Below are 21,188 nucleotides of genomic sequence, written 5' to 3'. Positions count from 1 at the left end.
CCATGGACAGAGGAGCCTGGCGGGCTACAGTCCATGAGGTTGCAAAGAGTTGGACATGACTGAGCTATAACTAACATACCATCCAACTTACACATCTAAATGTGCAGTTCAGTGTATTTTTAGTATATTCCTAGGGTTGTGCCATCATCACTGCAATCTAAAGTTGGACATTTTGTTGCCCCTCAAAGAATTTCTGTACCCACTAGTGGTTATTTTTCCCACCCCAAGTCCTAGGCAACTATTAACCTACTGACTATCTACACATGTGCCCATTCTGAATATTTCACATGAATGGAATCATAATGTACATGGCCTTTTGTGTCTGGCTTTTTTTTTTCTTAGCACAATGTTTTCAAGTTCACTCATGTTGTAGCATGTGTAGGACTTCATTTTTTTCATTTTTGTATAATATTCTACTGAATGCATATATCACATTTAAAAAATCCATCCATTCATAGACATTGGGATTTTTTTTGTTTCCCCTACTGTTTAGTTATTATGAATAATGCTACTATGGCCATTTGTGTACCTATTTTTATCTGGATGTATTTTTTCATTTCTCTTGATTATGTATCTTGAAGTGGGATTGCTGGGTAACACAGTAACTCTGAATAACATTTAGAACAACTGTCAAGCTTTTCAAAGTTGGCTGCTTGACAGCAGTTTATATCCCCATCAGCAGTGGATGAGGGTTCCAGTTTGTTCATGTTTTGTCAACACTTGTTATTGTCGTATTGATTAAAGCCATCGTAGGGGCTATGAAGTGATATCGTATTGTGGTACCAGTCTTCATTTTTGCACGTTAAAATTTTTTTTCACTGAAAAAATAGTTCTTTTAAAATTAGTTTATTTTTCATTAGAGTGTAATTGCATTATAATGTGTTACTTTCTGCTATACAACAACGTGGATCAGCTATATGTATACATATACCCCCTTCTTCTTGAGCCTCCATCCCACCCTGCTAGGTCATCATGCAGCATCAAAGTGAGCTCCCCGTGCTATACAGGGACTTTTGCATTTTTAAACATTGTAAATTTTTTTTTATTGTAAAATATTTTTAAAGATCCAGTGAAACAAAGGAAAAGCAAATTGAGCTTAGATAAATGAGGTAAATGAGCTTAGGTAAATGAGCTTAGATTTGTGAAATTGAAAGTATATGTCTATGATTACGCTGAGAAAATACGTTTGGACCTCTTCTAACCTGTTGGCAATTTTATTTCAGGTGGCCTCTATGCAGTTTATTAATATTGTAGTCCACTCAGTAGAAGACATGAATTTCAGAGTTCACCTCCAATATGAATTTACCAAATTAGGCCTGGACGAATACTTGGATGTAAGTATAGCCATTAAGCTTTGTTCTAATATGAGACTTGGTTTATCATGGACCCTCAAAGATGCACTTCCGTAATGACCAAAGATCGCCTAAGGCTCTATGCAGTCAGGTGTTACAGTACGAGTTAAAGGAACCCGTCTGAGCGATGTGATCTGTCAGGGAAGCTGGATTCAGGCAGGTCTCCTGGGACCTGGCACTGTCTTCTGTCAACAGCATTTAGTGCCTCTTGGAGCCGTGGTGCAGCTGTCCTCTGCTTTTGAGCTCTTGTCTGGGTCAAGTCTTGCTGCACCCTTCATCAGGTCTGTTGGGCACTGTGTGCTCTTAGTTACTCTAGGGACTCCATCTGGGCAGGGGGAGCCAAATGAAGGCTACCATAAAGTGATGAATAAATGCTTACAGCATCAACAAATAATGAGGAAATGGACACCAGAGACTTCCTTGTGTAGCTGTTAAATTCTGCTTAAAGTGTTTGTGGCTTTAGAAATTCTGCTTTTAGTTCTTAGAAGAGAGGGCTAAAGTTTCTCTTTCTCTTGCTTTCTTGCAGAAGTGCTTAGCTGGTTCCCTGAAATTCTTCCCCTTAGGAGCAAAGTTGATGTGAAAATCATAAATAGACTTAAGTAACTGTGTGTACACAGATGTCCTTCGACACTTAGGCAGTTTTGTTTTCCCTTCTGCTTAAGGAATGATTCACCTGAATTTGAAAGACTGCTGGTGATAGGACAATAATTGTTGACCTCAGTTTCAAGGCTGTTTCTAAAAATGAAGAAAATAGAAGTAATTCCCCTGGACACGTCCAGATTTCACCTGGAGAGTTCATTGTTGTTAAGGGTGAAGCCAGAGAACTACACTGATGGTACCCTCAGTTTACTGAAAGGTAGAATCGCTGAGTTGGTTACTCTTGAGCTCATGGCCTTATTTCTCAGACCAGCTAGGCTGCCCTTGAGTAGACCGGCCCAATGTTGTCTAAAGACTCCATTCAGGTTTGTTGTCATTGCGTTGCTCAGTCATATCTGACTCTTTGTGACCCCATGGACTGCAGCACACCAGGCTCGCCTGGCCTTGACCATCTCCTGGGGTTTGCTCAAACTCGTATCCATTGAGTGGATGATGCCACCAAATATATTATACTCTGTCACCCCTTCTCCTGCCCTCAATTTTCTCATTGGGTCTTTTCCAGTGAGTCAGCTCTAAGCATCAGGTGGCCAAAGTATTGGAGCTTCAGCTTCAGCGTCAGTCCTTCCAATGAATATTTAGGATTGATTTCCTTTAGGATGGACTGGTTTGGTCTCCTTGCTGTCCAAGGGTCTCTCAAGTGTCTTCTTCAGCACCACAGTTCAAAAGCATCAATTCTGCATCACTCAGCTTTCTTTATGGTCCAACTCTCACATCCGTACATGACTACTCAGGTGGAACTATGAAAGATTTCCATTGAAAAGTTTGTTTAAATATCTTTCCTGTTAAAGCTCCACTAATATATTTGACAGCACATTGTATTCAGTATTTTTTTCCTGCTTTGAACTAGGGTTCATCTATTCTCTTTCTCTGCATTCTCTGAAGTAGCAATATTTGAGTGAAAGTTGGGTGTATTCCTAATGGTGTTTTGGGTTCAATTTTGTGATGGCTGCACAGAGCTCATTTCAGGCTACAGGATATGACAGGTAGTGACATCAGCACCTGTTACTCACTGTGAATCTTGTGAAGAATCCCACTAAGCTGCTGCTTCATTTCTTTTCTAGACTTTGCCCTTATTCAGAAATTTTTTTCTTTTCTGACTCGTAAACTAAGATAGAACATATTCTCTTCGAGACAGGTAATATGTAGAATTCTAGATTAGACCCAGGAGAAAAATCCATTTTCCTGAGACTTTATTTGTAGAGTAGAATTCCTCTTAAAAATATAAGATTGTTTCCAAAACTCTGTTTCTCTAACTTCCTGGCTTGTTGGTGCTGAACCTTGATAGATAGAAGTGGTTATATGAATAATGTAAGCATATAATAAAAGCTTCATTAGTTTACAAAAACCCAGCCTTGAAAGTCACCATTCAGTAACGGTCTACTGGCATCATCCATGTGCCAGATATTATTGTAACCACTCACTTGCTCCCAAGGGAGAGACATGAATTACAGTACTTGTAAAAAAGATGGACTGATTCATTACTCGACCTCTAATTTTACCTTAGAGCTGGTTGACTTCCTTTGGGATGCCTGACCGTAGAATGCTGAGAATGGCAGAAAGCGTCCTAATCTGTGCTTTGGGAGCCATGAGCTTCTCATGTTGGGCAAGTGTCTTAGTCATCTAATTATGGAGGATGGGTTCAAGCAATTAGTGCCAAAATAGTCCCCAAGGCTAAGATACTCTATGAGTGTCTTTCCCGCCTCCCAGCCTCATCCCCAACCAGAACTATCATCACTACCTAGGCAAGATACCACCCACTGTAATCTCTTCTACCACACAGATACCCCTTGGGGTTTATGTTACTTGTGACTGCTGTTCCCTTATGATTTTTCTATTTTCTTGATTTCACCTGCATCAAAAATGTTTTAGGTTGACTATATATCTGCATGGGAAATCTATCTACAGGAAGGATTAGGGGGAAATGTGCGTATATTTGGGAGAGAGTAAGCGCCAGAAAGTAATCTGACGATACCCTCTTAGATGATTACTCCAGAGTTCTCTTAAGGAGGATGAGATAGGAAACCCTCTCTTGGAAGGAACAAACGAAAATATGTCGGCTGTTGGGTAACTATGTTCTATTTGACAGTTATGCTAACACCGTGTTCTCTTGCATTTTGTTTTTTTTAGAAGCTGAAGCACACGGAGAGTGACAAATTGCAGGTACAGATTCAGGCTTACCTGGACAACGTGTTTGATGTGGGAGCTCTTCTGGAGGATGCCGAAACCAAGAATGCAGCCTTGGAGAGGGTGGAGGAACTGGAAGAAAACATCTCTCATGTAACTACCTCTCAGAAAAGGAAAACTGGCTAACGTTTTGGCTAGGTGCAAAGCAGAGTAGATGTTAGCTTTATGGCTTTTATGACAGCAAACAGAAGGATGTGGAGTCTAGGAATGAGCTGCAACGTGAGCTAGAAAGCAACCTGAAGCCATTCTGGGCTCTTTCAAAGAAGGCAGGTGTGCTACTTACAACTAAGTGAAACTCACTGCCTTGCCTTCATTCACTGCTCAGTTTTGTGCTGCATCCAGATTTCCCCTTTAGTTACAAGCACAGAAGCATTACAGGATGGTGTTAAAAAAAAAAAAAAAAAGATTGGCATTACCTGGGAGGAAATGCAACTCAAACATTTCGGTTTGGTGAAGTATTTTCTTCTGAACATGAGTACCTTGTACCAAATGTGTCCACGCAAGCCATGTACAGGCTGATCCAGTGACCTTACGATGTGGGTCTTCACCTTCTGCCTCATGGGTCCTTAGGTTCTAAATAGATTCATCACAATAGTAGCATTTTCAAGGAAATCAGCAAAATTTCCCACATAACCATTTCTTTCAAGGAGTGTCCCCTCAGTATAATGAAGAGGAATATGGTACTTCTTAAAAACCCAAACATTGTGAAGACCGGATTCTTTTGCTGAATTCTGATTGAAAGTGCCCTTGATTGTGAAATGAGTTGTGTCTCTTGGGAGAGATGTGGTTTCTCCTCTCTGAACAGTCCATTTATTTTCCCCTGCATTTCCTAGTATGTCTTCATATGTGTGAGCTCCATGTCATTGTTCCCTTTTCCCCATCTGTCTGAAAAGGGGAATTTTCGTGGTCAAGTTGCCAAAACCCTTCCCTTTATTAAGTGCTGTGCTGACTCACTTGGCACCTGGCACCTGCTTGGGAGGAGAATTTACAGGCTCTTCCTTTTTTTTTTTCCTTTTTGTCTCGTCTCTCAAAATATGTATTGGTTTGGTCAAAAAGTTTGTTTGAGTTTTTCCGTAAGATATTACAGGAAAACCCAAACAAACTTTTTGACCACTCCAGTCTTGTGTTCTGAACCTGGACGGCAGTAAATCTCCACTCTCCCTCCTCATCATTTCTCTCTGATTTTCTTTACTTATTATTCTCAGTGAGATGTAAGGAATCAGAATTCACCCAGTTTTAGAGCCTTATGGAGTAACTGTTTCCTTGATGGCTCATCCCATGTTTCTCTGAAGCCTCATCCAGCACTGCATGACCCTACTTAAATAGTCTGCTATTGTAGTAACCACCTGTTTATTTGAACTACCCCTCCAAAATGACTTTTATTATTGAAATTCCCCAGTGACTCAGTGGGTAAAGAATCTGTCTGCTGTGCAGGAGACACAGGAGACATGTGTTCAGTCCCTGGGTCTGGAAGATCCTCTGGAGAAGGAAATGGCAACCCACTCCGGGATTCTTGCCTGGAGAATCCCATGGACAGAGGAGCCTGGTGGGCTATAGTCCATGGGGTCACAAAGAGTCAGACACGACTGAGCAACTAAGCATGCCCAAAATGTCTTTTATTTTTGCGATAATTTAGGTCAAAACAAGCAGTGGTATTTTTTCAACCAATAACTCAACAGAACCAACTTTTCTCAGTCAACAGTTTTCAAAACCTCTTGCCTAATAGCCCTTTCTTAGGGAGGGAAAGGTGACCAGTCCACCTCCCTCACCCACTCTTCTCTACCCTTGCTGGCCCCTGCAGAAATGGAGATTGACACACTATGTATGTGGAAGTACTAAGGAGCTGACATGTGAGTTTTGTTAAGGGTCCCTTGTGAATGAATTCCTGTTAGAAACAAGTTTGTACTCAGGACCATCTTATAAATATTAACAATTTCAGAAAACAACTTGGGGTACACGTGCAGGACTCTGAGGGGCCCCTCATGTCTCTGAGCTCCGCTTTCTGAAAACCGAGGACCTGGTCAGAACGATCCTGTGTCATGACAAATCTTTCCTTTCGAAACTTGACAGTTGTCAGAAAAACTGCAGGACACAGAGAATGAAGCCATGTCCAAGATTGTGGAACTGGAAAAGCAGCTCATGCAGAGGAACAAGGAGCTGGATGTGGTTCGAGTAAGTGTGATGGTGGCAGCTGGCCCAATGGGCACTGTGGGGAACCAGCTCTGGCTTCAGCCCAGGAGACAGAACCCCAATATGGTCACGGGCTTCCCAGGTGGCACTAGTGGTAAAGAAGCTGCCTGCCAATGCAAGAGACATGGGTACAGTTCCTGGGTTGGGAAGATCCCCAGGAGGAGGAAATGGCAACCCACTCCATTCTTCTTGCCTGGAGAATCCCATGGACATGGGAGCCTGGTGGGCTACAGTTCACAGGGTTGCAGAGTCACATATGACTGAAGCAGCTTAGCACACACACACACACACACACACACACACACACACACATGGTCACAGCAGAGGGATGCATGGGTGTAGCGTATTTGCTGCAACCGTTTCAGAGGTGAAACTTGAAAGTAACTCATAGTTAGAGTATGTCTTCATATGTGTGTGCAGTCAGATACCAGGGGTTCACTAGTTCCTTATCACAGGTTTTGGGAGCAACAATATTTTCCCATCTGGACAAGTCTGAGTGGATTCTGTAGATCACCCATTTGGTTGAAAAGAAAAACACAGCATGGATTTAATTCATGCCACTTGTTTATTTTTATTAGACCTTGCACTTCTTTGTATTTCTTTGCTTTGCTTCTGCTTGAAACCAGATTTGGTGGTTGCCTTGGAAACAGTGAAATCACAACACAGGCAAGACCTACTGGCATTCACCTAAAAAAAAAAAGAAAAAAGAGAAAAAAGGCAAAAGTAAAATCAATCCATTTTATTATCAGATAATCCCAGTTATTCTGCCTGGCTTTAGCATTGTTTTTATTTACAGGTCAGGTATTTATGGGGTACCATCCATGTTTTTGAACATAAAAACACCAAAATGCCTGGAAGGCTTTTAGGCAAATGGCTGGCTTTTGTGCCCCCGTTAATGACATGGCACATTTTATGCGATGGTTATCATGTCTACGTGCATTGCTTGATATTCTGACAGGTCCTACAGTTAACTCTAGGAAATTTGTTTTCTGGCACACCGTTGAGACCAAGTTGTAGCATATGGACTCAATTCAAGTTCAGACTCTCAGATTATTAATAATAGACAAGGGTGTGAAGAATGTTTCCCTGCCTGCTAGAGGTTTGCGGTAAGAGATCACGTGAGTCAGGCCCAGAGAGTGACTTCCATAAAACCCTTTCACTGGAGCCTCTGTGGGCCCCTTAGAAAAGGAACCAGGACAGCCTTTGAATTAAAAGTCGTGACTTCTTTGTTTTCTGCTAAGAACCTAGACAGAAATAAGTAATTAGTGGAGGGCAGCACTGGACTGTTTTGTTAACTGCATTACCAGAGGGAAAATGTTACAACAATTGCTGTCCTGGACTGAGCTTGGTCAAGGGGGCATTGTGAAGGCCAGAGATACCATTCAAAACAGTCAGCCCCTGGTTACTCATGACTGGATTATTCCATGATTTGCAGATTTTTAATCCCAGTCTGACTTCTATCCAAGTCTGATATAGGGACCTTTTGTCTGCTGTTAGCTGATATGTATCTAGGAGTTACAATTGAATTTTAACGGAACTAAAAGGAAAACATGCTGTACTACCAGAATACCCTCAGGATATTCCCAGGTCAACTATAAAATTATTTTTGGATTACCTATACCCTTTTCCTCTTCACCTGTGGGGAAAACTGACTTGGCTGTATTTATTAAAGGAAAGAACTACGTTAACAGCAACAATTGCTAGAATGCATGCATTGCATGGATTACCAGTGAACAGTTGACAACAATGAGACTTTACAGGTTCTGGCCGAATTCCATAGATAGAAGTATCCTTTTCCTTTCTTCTTCTTCTTTTTTTCTTTTTTTCCATTTTCTTTACCTTCAGTTTGCCAATCTAATGCTAATACGTATGGATGTCACGTGAAGACAAACTCTTGACCATGACCTCTTTTGCAGGAAATCTACAAAGATGCAAATACCCAGGTTCACACATTAAGGAAAATGGTCAAAGAGAAAGAAGAAGCCATTCAAAGACAGTCTACCCTAGAAAAAAAGATTCATGAGCTGGAGAAACAAGGGACCATTAAAATTCAGAAGAAAGGGGATGGGGACATTGCCATACTCCCAGTCGTGGCTTCTGGCACATTGCCCACAGGGTCCGAAGTGGCAGTGGGTAACTTCATGGGACCAGTAATGGGGGCCTCCTCCTCGGGACCCTTGCCTCCCCCTCCCCCACCACTACCTCTGTCGTCAGATGCACCTGAAGCAGGTAAGAAGCCTTGGCAGGAGAACTGAGGTCGTATTGGGATATTTGTATTTCTTCTTTTACCTACTGTTAATTTATGTCCTCTGTCTGCTTTTGTGTGCATGCTCTTTTATTTACGTTTAAGAACTGTTCACATTTTGAGATTAAAGTTGTAAGTCTTTCATTGCATATGTTGTAGAATACTCCCCATTTCTCACTGAGGACATTTTGTAATCTGAAAAAAAAAAAAAAACCCACCACATTTATCCTTTTCAGTGTTTTGTTTTCAGTTCCTTTATGTACACATGGCATGTTGCAGGAGAAACCATTCCTCTGTTTTGAAAGCCCATTTGTTTCGTTTCTTTTGTCAGTGCAAAATGGTCCAGCAACACCACCTGTACCACCCCCGCCTCCCCCTCCCCCACCTCCTCCGCCCCCGCCCCCGCCCCCTCCCCCGCCCCCTCTCCCAGGTCCTGCAGCTGAGACCCTGCCTGCTCCTCCCTTACCACCCCCGCCTCCTCCTTCTGCACCCCCGCTGCCCGGGACGTCTTCACCCACAGTGGTTTTCAACTCAGGATTAGCAGGTAAGAGCAGAAATTTAAGAACCAGATACTTAATACTGAGAGTCAGTTGTCTTACCTCCAGAGAGTTAGAGGCATTCTTTTCAATTCCAGGTCTCTTCTGAAATCACGTGTCTCCTCTTAATGTAAGACCATTCATTTCTACTGATATAGCCACTACAGGGGAAATTGTCTCGCAGGGGTGGCGTTTTTCTCTCAATAGCCTTTGTTGTGGAAGTTCCAGTTTCCCACTGTCTTCCCACCTTCTCTCTCTCCACTTAGAGAAGGGAAGAGAGACAGGTGACCCTCTTAGGGATCTTTATGGGCTCAGGAAACAGGACCATCCAAGCTCTGACAGCATGTGTGCTTCCAGTGCTTACGGCTCTTTTCTTTGAAGGTATTTTCAGTGGCATCTGTGAAAGAGGAAGATGCCTTTCTGTGTAACTGCCTGATGTGGGCTTCCAGGCATTTCTTCTGAGCATTTGAGGACATCACAATTTACTATAGTGAAATTAAGCTTTGAAGGGAAATGTCCCACCAGCAGTATCTTCTTGCCTTGAGATGCTTCCTGTTGATGCACGTGGTCCTCCTGCTGCCAGGACAGGGTGTGGATTTCCTCCCGCATCAGAAGTAAGGCAGGGCCAGTGTGGCTTGAGAGCAAGAGCATTACTCTAATGTCTTGAAATCTTAAGTTCTTATTTTTGACTCATGAAAAGGAATTTTTACTCTTTTCTAAAATACTGCAAGCCGTTTTCCCAGTCAGAGCGTTTCCCTGCCATTTGGAATTGCTCTGAGCGTTGCGGAGCCATCCCTGTAACATTGGATAGTTCTGTTTCCTCATCTGTTTCAGTCCCTTCGTAAGGTCTCTTATTTCCAATGAATTAGCACTCTAGTGGTCTGATTTCCAAGGCTGCAGTGGTTTTCAGAGCTTTTTGCCCCAAGTCTAAACGACAGTCTTAATTATAGGCGATCTCCTAGCCTCCCTCTCTTAGCCTGCCTGTGCCATTGGCAGCTGGACTGGCTGGTCATTAGGAGTAATTCATCCTAGTGACTAAAGCCCTTTTCAACGCCACCAGACCACCCATAACAAACTTGTTCTACATCAAATCTGTGGTGTTTACTTCCACCCCTGTTCATATAAAACTGTCATGCAAGATGCCTGTTCAAAGTCATGTTGGCAATAAACCAGTGACTTATTTCAACCTTTCAAGATCTTCGTCGTCCACCGCTTTCTTGTAGAACTTTTATTGCTTCTGAAGGACAAAAGTTAAAGTGTCACAATGAGACTGTTGGATTTTGAAACATAAGCAAACAGAAAACCTCTTAAACCGCAGGAGTCTGTTCCATCAACAGGCTGTTTTCGGTGATGCTGTGGAAGCTTGTGATTGCTGTGTGCACCCAGGCCTGGGGATGAGTGCACCAGGAGCGCTCACCGTGAGCTGTGTCACCCCGGCGTCCCTCCTTTGGTTCTGCTTCCTTTCTCTCTGGTAGAACCTAATGTGCGGTGCACCCTCCACTTCCATTCACTGGGCTCCGACTTGTACCTCCAAACCGCTGTGGCTGAGAGAAGAGCCAAGAGGCTGAGGTGCGCGGGTCCAGGGCTCCCTGCTGAATGAGTCTCGGCCTCTCAGGTTAAACGTTTTGCCCGGGTCCTTCCTCCTACCTCATCTTTGCAATTTGTTGGCTCTGTTGATTTGCCTCAGTTTCACAGTGAGATTCTGTGTTCAGCTGGTCATTCACGGCTCCTGCCAGGGTTGCTGCATTTGGAGGTTGTCCCCTTCTTGTGTAGTTTGAAGGACTGGATGTGGGACTGAAGAAACTCCTCTTTAGTGCCGTGAGCATCCACTAAACAGCTATAAGATGTTCTGTTTATCCAGACCTAAGGATTATGAGATCCTTATGAGTCTTTGATAGCTTGGGATCAGGCAGTTTCTGCTGCTGCTGCTAAGTCGCTTCAGTTGTGTCCGACTCTGTGCGACCCCATAGACAGCCACCCGCCAGGCTCCCCCGTCCCTGGGATTCTCCAGGCAAGAACACGGGAGTGGGTTGCCATTTCCTTCTCCAATGCATAAAAGTGAAAAGTGAAAGTCAAGTCGTTCAGTTGGTTTCTACAAGGCCTTTAATCTCTTTTCTTTACTCATCCTTAATTTGACCATTAATACTTAGTGGTTGTAGCCCATTCTGTGGGCTGCTTTGGGCTACTGGCCGATTTGCCAATGTGTTCAGTAACACGCTCTTTCTGACACCAGGAGGTCAGACAGAATCAGGATGTCTCCATAGAGCCAAGAGACAGCTGAGATGATTAGCCAAAGGCTCCTGGGAAGCCAGAGACCTGTGACATCGCTAGGCTTCTGGATCTACAGGCAACTGGGTGTCTAGTTCTTCAGCAGGCAATCAGCAAATATGTGCTTGGTGACCAAGTCAGGGGACCAGGAGGAGGTCCCTAAGTTTATCTTGTTGACTTTCCTTTGCATTTTATAGAGAAAGTATTATTAGTGTGAAGCATGCATTCAAAGTGTAAGGCCTGGCTCCTGAAACCTGTTGGATCAATCTGGTTCCTGTTTCTCGGTCAGATCATTGATGACAGGCCCTTGGGTAGTCTGTAACCTTTGCTGTCTCTTTGGAAGAATGTGTTTTCGAACTTCACAATGAGAATTGAGAGTGCAGCTGATTATCTTTTTCGTTAAAAAAAACTGTTCAGATCTTATGGAATACTTGGTATAGGTCAATACGGATGTTTGGGACCACTGTAATGAAATCATCTTTTCCTCTCTTTCTAAAAAGGAATTATTTAAAAAAAAAACAATAGTAAGGGTGTCTTTAAGGCAGGCCTGAATGGAAATGAATTTTTGGCTCTGTGCTGCCTTGTGAAATGTGTCCCAGAAGTGTGGAATTCTCTGCTAAGAGTATGTGAACTGCTGAGCCGCTGGATGCTAACCATATCTAATTTTCTTTTTCTGTATTTTCTTTGTTCTCTCTGCTTCCACAAAAGACGGGCCCATCAAGCTTTTCTGTAGGTTGCTCCTCCCTGAGTGTGTTGAGTGTCTGCCCTGTGTCCCCGTGGGTCACACTGTGCCGTGACATCCCCCATCTCCCGTCGAGCCATTACATTTGCTCTGTGTCTGTGGGGAGGCGCGGTGCTGGCTGGCAGTTGTGGTTCCAGGGCTACCCGTGTTTTAGTTGACACTGTAGAAGAGGTTATGGCCCTTTAGGCAGACATCCTGGACTTCAGGCACCATGTTCCTTTCCCCTTGGACAGAGGACTGTTTTCTAGTTTTATTTTCATAGTTGGATCTCAGGGCCTCAACTCTGGAAGGGTTTTAGATTGATCCTGAGGGGGAGGAAAAAAGCTCCTCCCCGCAAGGGCAAGCTGGGTGCTGGACATCCCCTCCACCTGGGGCCCGGCTGTCTCCACGGAACACCACCACTTCCCCACCCCACCCCCAACACGCACACAGCCACTTTCTCGAGCCAGAACCCTGGGAGCAAGATGCACGTGGTCACCTAATGACCCCTCCTCTGCTGACCGCATCCCCCCTTTCCCAACTCCTCAGGGTCAGGACAGCCTTTCTGAAGAGAACATTTTTTTTTTTTTGCCTGTGCTCTGATCTCAGGCTTATTCCTAATCTTGCTGGAAGAGTTAGAAGTAGGGTGGCTGCCCGTGGAGTGACTTGTAGGGAGTGTCCTGCGGCCTGGAGGGATGATGGAAACAGGTGATGCTGACCCGGCCGTCTCAGGTTATGAGAGGCAGGTGCAGCCTGCCCCCCAGCCCCTACTTCTTCTCCCTGAACTTTGTTGAGGTGCCAGACTAGAGGAAGTTCTGATCCTTCGGGCCCTGGCAGACATGGTTCTTCCTGGGCAGCACTGACAAACATGGTCACCAGCAGGCAGTGGGGACTAAGGTGTCACATCTGGGGGTGGACGGCCTGGTTTGGCGAAAGCTGTGTTTCTGTGTCCCTGCATGCTTCTGTGTGGATCTGTCAGATGACATTCCTGCTGTTTCCGTGGCCTTCGTAACTCTGGAGGAACGAGAGGCACTGTCTGTCCCCCTTATTGCAGTCAGGCGGGCAGCCAGGTAAAAGCCCACTTGTGTGTTACATTTCTTTTATTCTGCACTGACTGAACTTCTTCTTCTCCCTCCCTTCCCTAATAGTGTGGTGTGCATCCTGAGACAGCCTTGGAAGGTGAATATTTATAGCTAGTTGGTTTAGGAAGACTTCTTTATGTTGTGTAGTTAACTAATGGAATTTTTAGTGGATTATCTTTTTTAGCTTATTTCCCCAAAGTAAGAGGAGTTAGCACCCCTCCCCCCCTCATCCCCTCAGAGATAGAGCCCTTCCTCTCTATTAAGAGGTTTCCAGTGTTTTTGATGAGTGCATTCTTACCTTCTAGTTGCAGGTAGCTGACTCCTGGGGAGATGTTGCTCCTCAAAAGAGAGGGCAGAGATTGCAGCCCTTATCACAAAAGCAACGTAAACCCCCATTTCTAAGTACCCTTTTTGTCTTCTTACACATTTTCTGTTTGGGGACTTGCACGGCCCTTAGTCTGTTTGGAATAACTCAGCAGCCAGTATAATCCCTGTGACTGGAATCATCCATAGGGTTGTGTTGCTGTGGTTGAAAGGCAGCCTTCTTGACCTTTCATTCCTGGTGGTTTAGGCAGATACTATCTGCAGCTTCTAATCATTGTTGAAGAATTTTTTTTTTTAAATAAATGTTCAAGAGCCGGAAATTTAGGATGTCAGAATTACAGTCATATTCACGCATGTCAAACCAAGTGACACAGGGTATTTGCCCTCTCTGCTATCTAATAACATGAAGAATAATTTTTACTCCCCGACACTTTGTGCTAAGCATTGTCTTGACACTGTGACTGTATTTCAGCCATCCAGTTGCCTACATTAAAACAGTGAATACAAGTAAAAAGCCCAGGGCTTAGGCCTCTTTAACACACTGTTCTGTCAGTCAGCCAAATGAAGACCTCAAGTTGCTCTGCCCAAAGCGTTGTGTGACATTTTCTGTTTTAAAAACACCTGGCCACCTTTTGCCAGTCTTCCTCCAGGGTTAGAGTGTCATCTGCGAGGACTGTTGTCTGATTGTTCTCAAGGGTCTTGGTGGAATCTTCATTGCATTCTCTCTGACCTCTGTAGCTGTGAAAATTAAGAAGCCAATCAAGACGAAATTCAGAATGCCAGTTTTTAACTGGGTTGCCCTGAAGCCAAACCAGATCAATGGCACAGTCTTCAACGAAATTGATGACGAACGAATTCTGGAGGTATCTTTCTCAATGGTTAGAAACCAGGGACATTCTCTGTGCAGCAAAGCCAGGATGGGTGCTGTGTTAACCGCAACATTTCACAAAGCTAGTGTTTTAAGTGTCTTGATATAAAAGAAGAAAAGGAGAATAAAATTGAATGCTCTTTTATAAGGTGGTTCTAAAACTGTGTTTAACAAGTGACATTAAAGTGGAATAGTTTTGAACATATTCACTGTATGTGACAACAGTGACGCAATCTCTGCCCTTAATTTATAAAAGGGCATAAAAACCTTTTATTGAACTGTGAATAAGAAAGGACTCATAATCACACCCACTAGTTGGTTTGGTGGAGAGCTTCGGTCTGTGCTGGCCATCCCTACAAGCCAGTAATTGAAAGGCAATTGAATTAACTGGTTGGAATCAGTTGTCCAAATAGTGAAATAGAGTTAAGCCATGGCCAAAAACAAGTATTATACATGGTAGAGAAAGTAACCTTTTTGATGCTTAAGAGACTATCCAAATTGTGGCTTCCTGACTTCATTTTTAAGTATAATCTAATTCGCTTATTTCATCCCTCTTCCCCCCACCCCCAGGATTTAAATGTGGATGAATTTGAGGAAATATTTAAGACAAAAGCCCAAGGTCCTGCCATTGATCTTTCTTCAAGCAAACAGAAGATAACGCAGAAAGGATCGAGCAAAGTGACATTACTAGAAGCAAATAGGGCTAAAAATCTTGCCATCACTTTAAGGAAAGCTGGAAAGACTGCTGAAGAGATATGTAAAGCTATTCATGTGTAAGTTCAGGGCATTCAGGAAGATTATATCCTAGTGAATTTAGGATAAAATGAGGGACCAGAAATGGCCCTTGGGGGTGCTGTATTAGAATGAGTAATTGTCTTAGAACAACAATTGGATCATGGTGTCATTTATTATCTTGTTCTGCTCTCATATATGCTGACAGCAACACCTACATAAAAGGAAAGTTGAGAGAAGTATTGCAGATGATAAGAAAAGGGAGAAAATGTCAGTTTTCTGTGGAGTATCTGAATTTTATCCAGATTTGCTGAGTACAAATTTGATGGCATTTGTGGAATGATTCAACTCAATGCCAGATGCAAATAGGATACAGATGCATATTTTAATTCATAACAATAGGAATGTGATTCCTGTTGCTCCTTAGCACTTTCCGAACATTTTAAACCAAGTTCTTTTTTTTTTTTAATCCGTGAACTGCAGAGATGGCATTGGTTTTATTTACTCTTCTGTGAGAAGAATCTTTCTACTCTTTCACTTGTGGTAACTTTCAAATATGATAAGGATGTTATTAGATGTTTTAGGAACTAATTTGTCATTGATGTTTTATAGATTTTGATCAGCGATTCTGTTCTGATTTCTGGTGCTGAAACCTAATATGCATTATGGTTTTTAATCTATATTTATTTTGCTTGTCAGGATTAAATGTAATTCTCTTGTTTTGCTGAACAGAGTTTGTCCAGAGAATAAAACAGAGGTTGTAGCACATACTTCTTTTAGTTCACATTGAGCATATGTCTACAAAGAACTGGTATTCTTTAAATGGATGTATGTATCTAAGCGAAACATCCATTTATTATAGGCATTTGGAAGTATTTTTCCTAAACACAAGGAAAAATATCCCAGACTTGCTGGTCTGATTGAAATCGTTTACAGAGTTCACCAGATATTCTGTAATCATGCATATAATTTGTATCTCTTTAATTAGTAGTATTTCACATGCCTAAAAAATGTCCTTGAACCGCTTAACCACCAGACGTTCAGCCTTCCTTCTGCTTTTTCCTCCTGTCATTTATTGGTGGTTTCCAGAGGCTTAGGGCTACTAATAGCCTGAAAACTGAGTGTGGCAGTTGTGCTCCAGGTTTCCAGGAAGGACCAGTGAAGGTCCTTGATGCACAGTCAGGAGCCAGCTCCCGGGGCATGTGCACATCTGTAGACACTGGCCTGCTGTAAACATCAGCTCATGCATGAGCTGGACCAGACGGGGAGGAGGTTCTCTCTCTAACACTGGCACGTTCACTTCTGTCTTCAGATTTGACTTGAAGACCTTGCCTGTAGACTTTGTAGAATGTCTGATGAGGTTCTTGCCAACTGAGAATGAGGTAAAAGTGCTTCGGCTCTATGAGCGGGAACGGAAGCCCCTGGAAAACCTGTCGGATGAAGACCGGTTCATGATGCAGTTCAGTAAAATTGAGAGGCTCATGCAGAAGATGACCATCATGGCCTTCATCGGGAACTTCGCTGAAAGCATTCAAATGCTGACTCCTGTGAGTGGCCCAGCTCTGGCAAGGGCATGGAGGGGTACAAAGGGATAGAATTTTTCGTTGTTTTCTTTTATGGTTCTCGCAGAATTGCACTTCATGTCGTGGACTCTAAGATGCTTTCCCAGAACTTTCGAGATGGCATTTTTATTTTTGCCATCTTTTTCTCACTGTGTATGCCAAGTAAATTTGAAAGCAGTGAATTTCCCTATTCCATGTGGCTGTTTCCCCCAGAGAATGCCGTTTCCTGTGTCTGCAAATGTCCTTTGGATTTCAAATGACACTTCAATACAGAGAACAAGGAAAATCATTTTCTTAAATTTGGTTCCCTCCTCAAAGTACCAGTCCTCTGGCTGGGGTTAGCAAGACTGAACATGTAATTTCATTTCTAAAAATGATCTCATATCTTTAGTGAACCAGCTTGTTGGCTTCCATTGGAAGCATTAAATTTGCCACGAGAGTCTTCTTTCTTGGAAGTTTGTTACAATACACTGTGGTGATGTAGAAATAATAGCCAACCATCTCTTATTCCTTTGTGTTAAACTGGTAGATGCTTATGAATATCATAAATAGCTCTTTCCCAGTTCTGTTTCTAAATAAATGTTTGTTAATTGCTGATTATAGTAGCATGTATTCTGAGAATTTCTGCACAGTGATGGTATTTCTTTGCTATTTTGTTGTGTTCTTGTTCTTGGCTAGCTCCATTGATTTAAAAATATGAATTGTATTACATGATTACAGATGGTGGGCAAGGAACTGAATTCAATTGAAAGACACTGTTGACTCCTAACTCTTAAGTCTCATTGCTTACAGATTTTATGATAAGCTAGTTCTCATAATGCTTCCTATTTAGAGAAGAGCTTACATGTGATGCGATAGTTATTTAAGACCTAGCAGGACAACTTAAATTTGTTATGTTTAGGAAAAAATAGAATCTCAACATTAAGGCTCTAAGTTCTAAATGAAGGCCTATTTTCTTCTGTGTTAATTTTTAGTTTTCAGTTAGAGTTCCCCATTTTTAACGTGTCTTTTTTTCCCCCCTTCTTTCCTTTGACTTGGAATCTAGCAACTGCACTCAATTATAGCAGCATCTGTCTCTATAAAGTCGTCCCAAAAACTCAAGAAAATCCTGGAGGCAAGTGAAGTTTTCCTTTCACGCATTATGCACGTATGGAAGAGCTGACTTGTCAGTTGCATTCCTCAGCTGGGGAATGTCTGAGATGCTGTCCTGATGGGCTAATCTTTTCTCTTGTTCTTTACAGATCATCTTGGCCCTTGGAAACTATATGAATAGCAGTAAACGAGGAGCAGTTTATGGATTTAAACTTCAGAGTTTAGATCTGGTGAGTGGGTTAAAAGAAATACAAGAGTTATATGAGAGATGAAACAGCTGGCAAAGATTAAACCCTGAAGCAGAGAGGTTCTGCTCTGGGAAGCAGGGTGGGATATTTTGATGAAGATTCTCTGCTAGTGGGAGGATCAGTTGGTACAAATTTTCTGAAACACCATTTGGCAGCAGGTCCTTCAAACGTTAGGAATACTCATACCTTGTGACCCAGTATTTCCATTTTTAGGACTCTTTCCTCAGGAGTCAGAAGTATGGATTCTGTTATTTTATTTATAATTGCAAACAATTAGCAACAGTGTAACAGAGAAGGCAGTGGCACCTCACTCCAGTACTCCTGCCTGGAAAATCCCATGGATGGAGGAGCCTGGTGGGCTACAGTCCATGGGGTTGCTAAGAGTCCGACATGACTGAGCGACTTCACTTTCACTTTTCACTTTCATCCATTGGAGAAGGAAATGGCAGCCCACTCCAGTGTTCTTGCCTGGAGAATCCCAGGAATGTGGGAGCCTGGTGGGCTGCCATCTATGGGGTCGCACAGAGTTGGACACGACTGAAGCGACTTAGCAGTAGCAACAATGTAAAGATTGGACATTTGGGGAAATGATTAAATATGCTGTAATAATAGTTGATCCAATGAGCTCTCCTTCAAGTGTAAGAATATTTGTGAAGAGTTTTAAAAGGAACAGATAATTTGATGTTTAGGAAAGAAAGGGTATAAGTTGTCTATACAGTTTGATTTTTAACTAAGTAAAATATGGAAGAAAAACCTGAATGGAAGTAGGTCAGGTATTAACAGAGCGGTTGAATGGAATTAGGAAATTCTTTAAAGCTTATTTTTATTTTTCTATGTTGTCTAAAAAAAAAAAATTTTTTTTTCCTCCTTCTTGGATGGAGAAGGGTACTCTGCTTTTCAGTCACCTGACTTGTGTGAATAGCACTAGAGAAAATGCTCTGTGGAGCCCTGTCCCCCAGGCTGTATGGGGTACCATGATTTCACAGGAGCCTCCGGGGCAGTGGGTGGAGTCCCCGGCCCAGGGCTAGGCGTTATTTGATGGGGAGTGTGTATTAAGTCTCAGTTCTGGCCCCTAGGAGGCCACGGTCCATTGAGCACATCTGCTTTGGGTTGGGAAATGAAAGTGGCCAAGTGGGATGTGAGGACTGTGGGGAAAGGACCTCTGCCTGCCAGGGCGCACCTGTGCTCACCTGCCAGTTCCAGCCTCAACCCCACTCTGGCCTTTACTTGGGGAGCGGAGCCTGGAGTCTTGCTGCTTGTAAGCGCCGGGGAGGCGGTGGGGCGGATGGGGACGAGGAGTTCCCGTGAGGAGAGAAATGTGAACGGCTCTCGTGCTTAGAGTCGTCTCTGAAGTTGGGTGTATCCCCTGGTCAGGAAGTCCTCTTGTCACTTAATAATCCATGGGCTGGTTCACGTGAGAACCAAGCTGACTCTCCTGTGGGGGTGTTTTCCGTCTCCTCTGGGGCTCCTGTGCACAGGTGTTTATTCTGAGTGGGAGGACGTCATCTTTACTCTAACCTGTGTCCCCTCTGGTTTTCAGCTCTTAGATACAAAGTCAACGGACCGAAAGCAAACGCTTTTGCACTATATATCCAATGTCGTAAAAGAAAAATATCAACACGTGTCCCTCTTTTATAATGAGCTTCATTATGTGGAGAAAGCTGCTGCAGGTACTCAACTTCAGCTTTTAACATTACTGTAGGGTGTAAATGCCTTGAGTCATGGGGGAACCATTCTCTGTGTAAATAGCACTCCTCAGAACCCTTCTATGAGAGTGAGGCTAAAATATCAGAGGCTCTGAGCTGAAACACATTGGCTATGGTGCTGCCCATTCCTGGGATCAATAACAAACATGGACATGAAGGTGACCTTAGTGTCCTCTTTATAAAGATCCAGGTCTTTGGGGCTCATGCGACCTCCCTCTTCCATCTGTTGCCCTTTTTATTCTGTTCCTGTCATTTTCTTTTTTTTTCACTTTTTGGCTATGCCTCTCAGCATGTGGGATCTTAGTTCCCCGACTAGGGATCAAACCTGTGCCCCTCTGCACTGGAAGCATGGAGTCTTCACTGGAACACCAGGGAAGTCCCTGTTGCTGTTATTTGACCTAAGAGAATGAGAATCTAAGATTCAGCCCCAACAGATTCTTTAATTAAATTTTGTGCCGTCCTACTTGCGCAGGTGTGGCAGTTCTAAACGTTTGTGTTTAGCCTGAATTATCAGTAATTATCAGTAATACTCGTTGCTGTGACAGTTGGGAATTTTTTTTGTATAAATCACCAATGACCCTGAGATTGTGGCTCTGTACTGGGTAATAGAATCGTTATGTTTCAAGTGAGAAAACTTGACATTTTTTATAGATTAAATGCCTTTCCCAAGAATACATGGCTAGAAAGTGATAGAAACACAGCTCGAGGAACTCCCCTGGTGGTCTAGTGGTTTTAAGAAGCTGCCTGCCAGTGCATAAGACATGGGTTTGATCTCTGGTCCAGGAAGATCCCACAAGCCACGGCACAATGAAGCCCGTGTGCCACAACTACTGAGCCTGTATGCCGCAACAGGAGAAGTCAGCGCAGCAATAAATAAATAATAATTTGAAAGCAAAAGGAACTTGAACTCGGGTTGTCTGCTCATATGCATTTCTCTTCTGGTGGAGTGATTTCCTTCCTTTTCAAGTTTCCCTTTGTCTAAATTAAGGGGTTTTAGCATCACAATTCTAATTAAGAAAAAACAAGTTTAAAAATTTCCTATAGCTCATTTTGGCCCAAATGAGATTCCCCTAAAGTGTCATTTCAAAAAACCCAGTGGGGGAGATTGGGGAGATTGAGGTGCTCTCTGACAGACTTGTTTTCTGCATTCTCACTCTGGGGCCCACGTGGATTCCTTTATCTATTTATTTATTTTTACTGTGGTAGAAGTCATGTAATATTAAAAAGTACCGTTTAACTATATTCACCCGTGCAGTCCAGGGGCACTGGTCAGTGTGAATGTGTAAGTACATTCACTTGGCTGCGCAGCTCTTACCATGATCCATCTCCTGAATTTTTCCCTTACCTAAACTGAATCTCTGTCCCCATTAAACACTAACTGCCCATCCTTTGTCCCCTCCCCACCCCACCCCACCCCCAAC

At 43.0% G+C, this 21,188-nt stretch overlaps 1 protein-coding gene across 1 annotated transcript in view; it reads left to right on the top strand.

Annotated features, from left to right (window-relative positions):
* Positions 1-21,188, top strand: part of FMNL2 (formin like 2) — a 326,704-nt gene that overhangs the window by 291,362 nt on the left and 14,154 nt on the right. The window contains exons 11-21 of the mRNA XM_068967074.1: positions 1,224-1,334; positions 4,137-4,286; positions 6,264-6,365; positions 8,300-8,612; positions 8,960-9,172; positions 14,298-14,422; positions 14,998-15,200; positions 16,472-16,706; positions 17,767-17,835; positions 17,963-18,043; positions 19,602-19,731. Coding sequence (XP_068823175.1) covers positions 1,224-1,334; positions 4,137-4,286; positions 6,264-6,365; positions 8,300-8,612; positions 8,960-9,172; positions 14,298-14,422; positions 14,998-15,200; positions 16,472-16,706; positions 17,767-17,835; positions 17,963-18,043; positions 19,602-19,731 — 1,732 coding nt within the window. The remainder of the gene's footprint in view (positions 1-1,223; positions 1,335-4,136; positions 4,287-6,263; positions 6,366-8,299; positions 8,613-8,959; positions 9,173-14,297; positions 14,423-14,997; positions 15,201-16,471; positions 16,707-17,766; positions 17,836-17,962; positions 18,044-19,601; positions 19,732-21,188) is intronic.

This window comes from Capricornis sumatraensis, chromosome 3 (assembly GCF_032405125.1).
Source record: "Capricornis sumatraensis isolate serow.1 chromosome 3, serow.2, whole genome shotgun sequence".
Classification (NCBI taxonomy): domain Eukaryota; kingdom Metazoa; phylum Chordata; class Mammalia; order Artiodactyla; family Bovidae; genus Capricornis; species Capricornis sumatraensis.
Note: the sequence above shows the minus strand (reverse complement) of the source record. Positions and strands in the feature narration are given on the sequence as shown.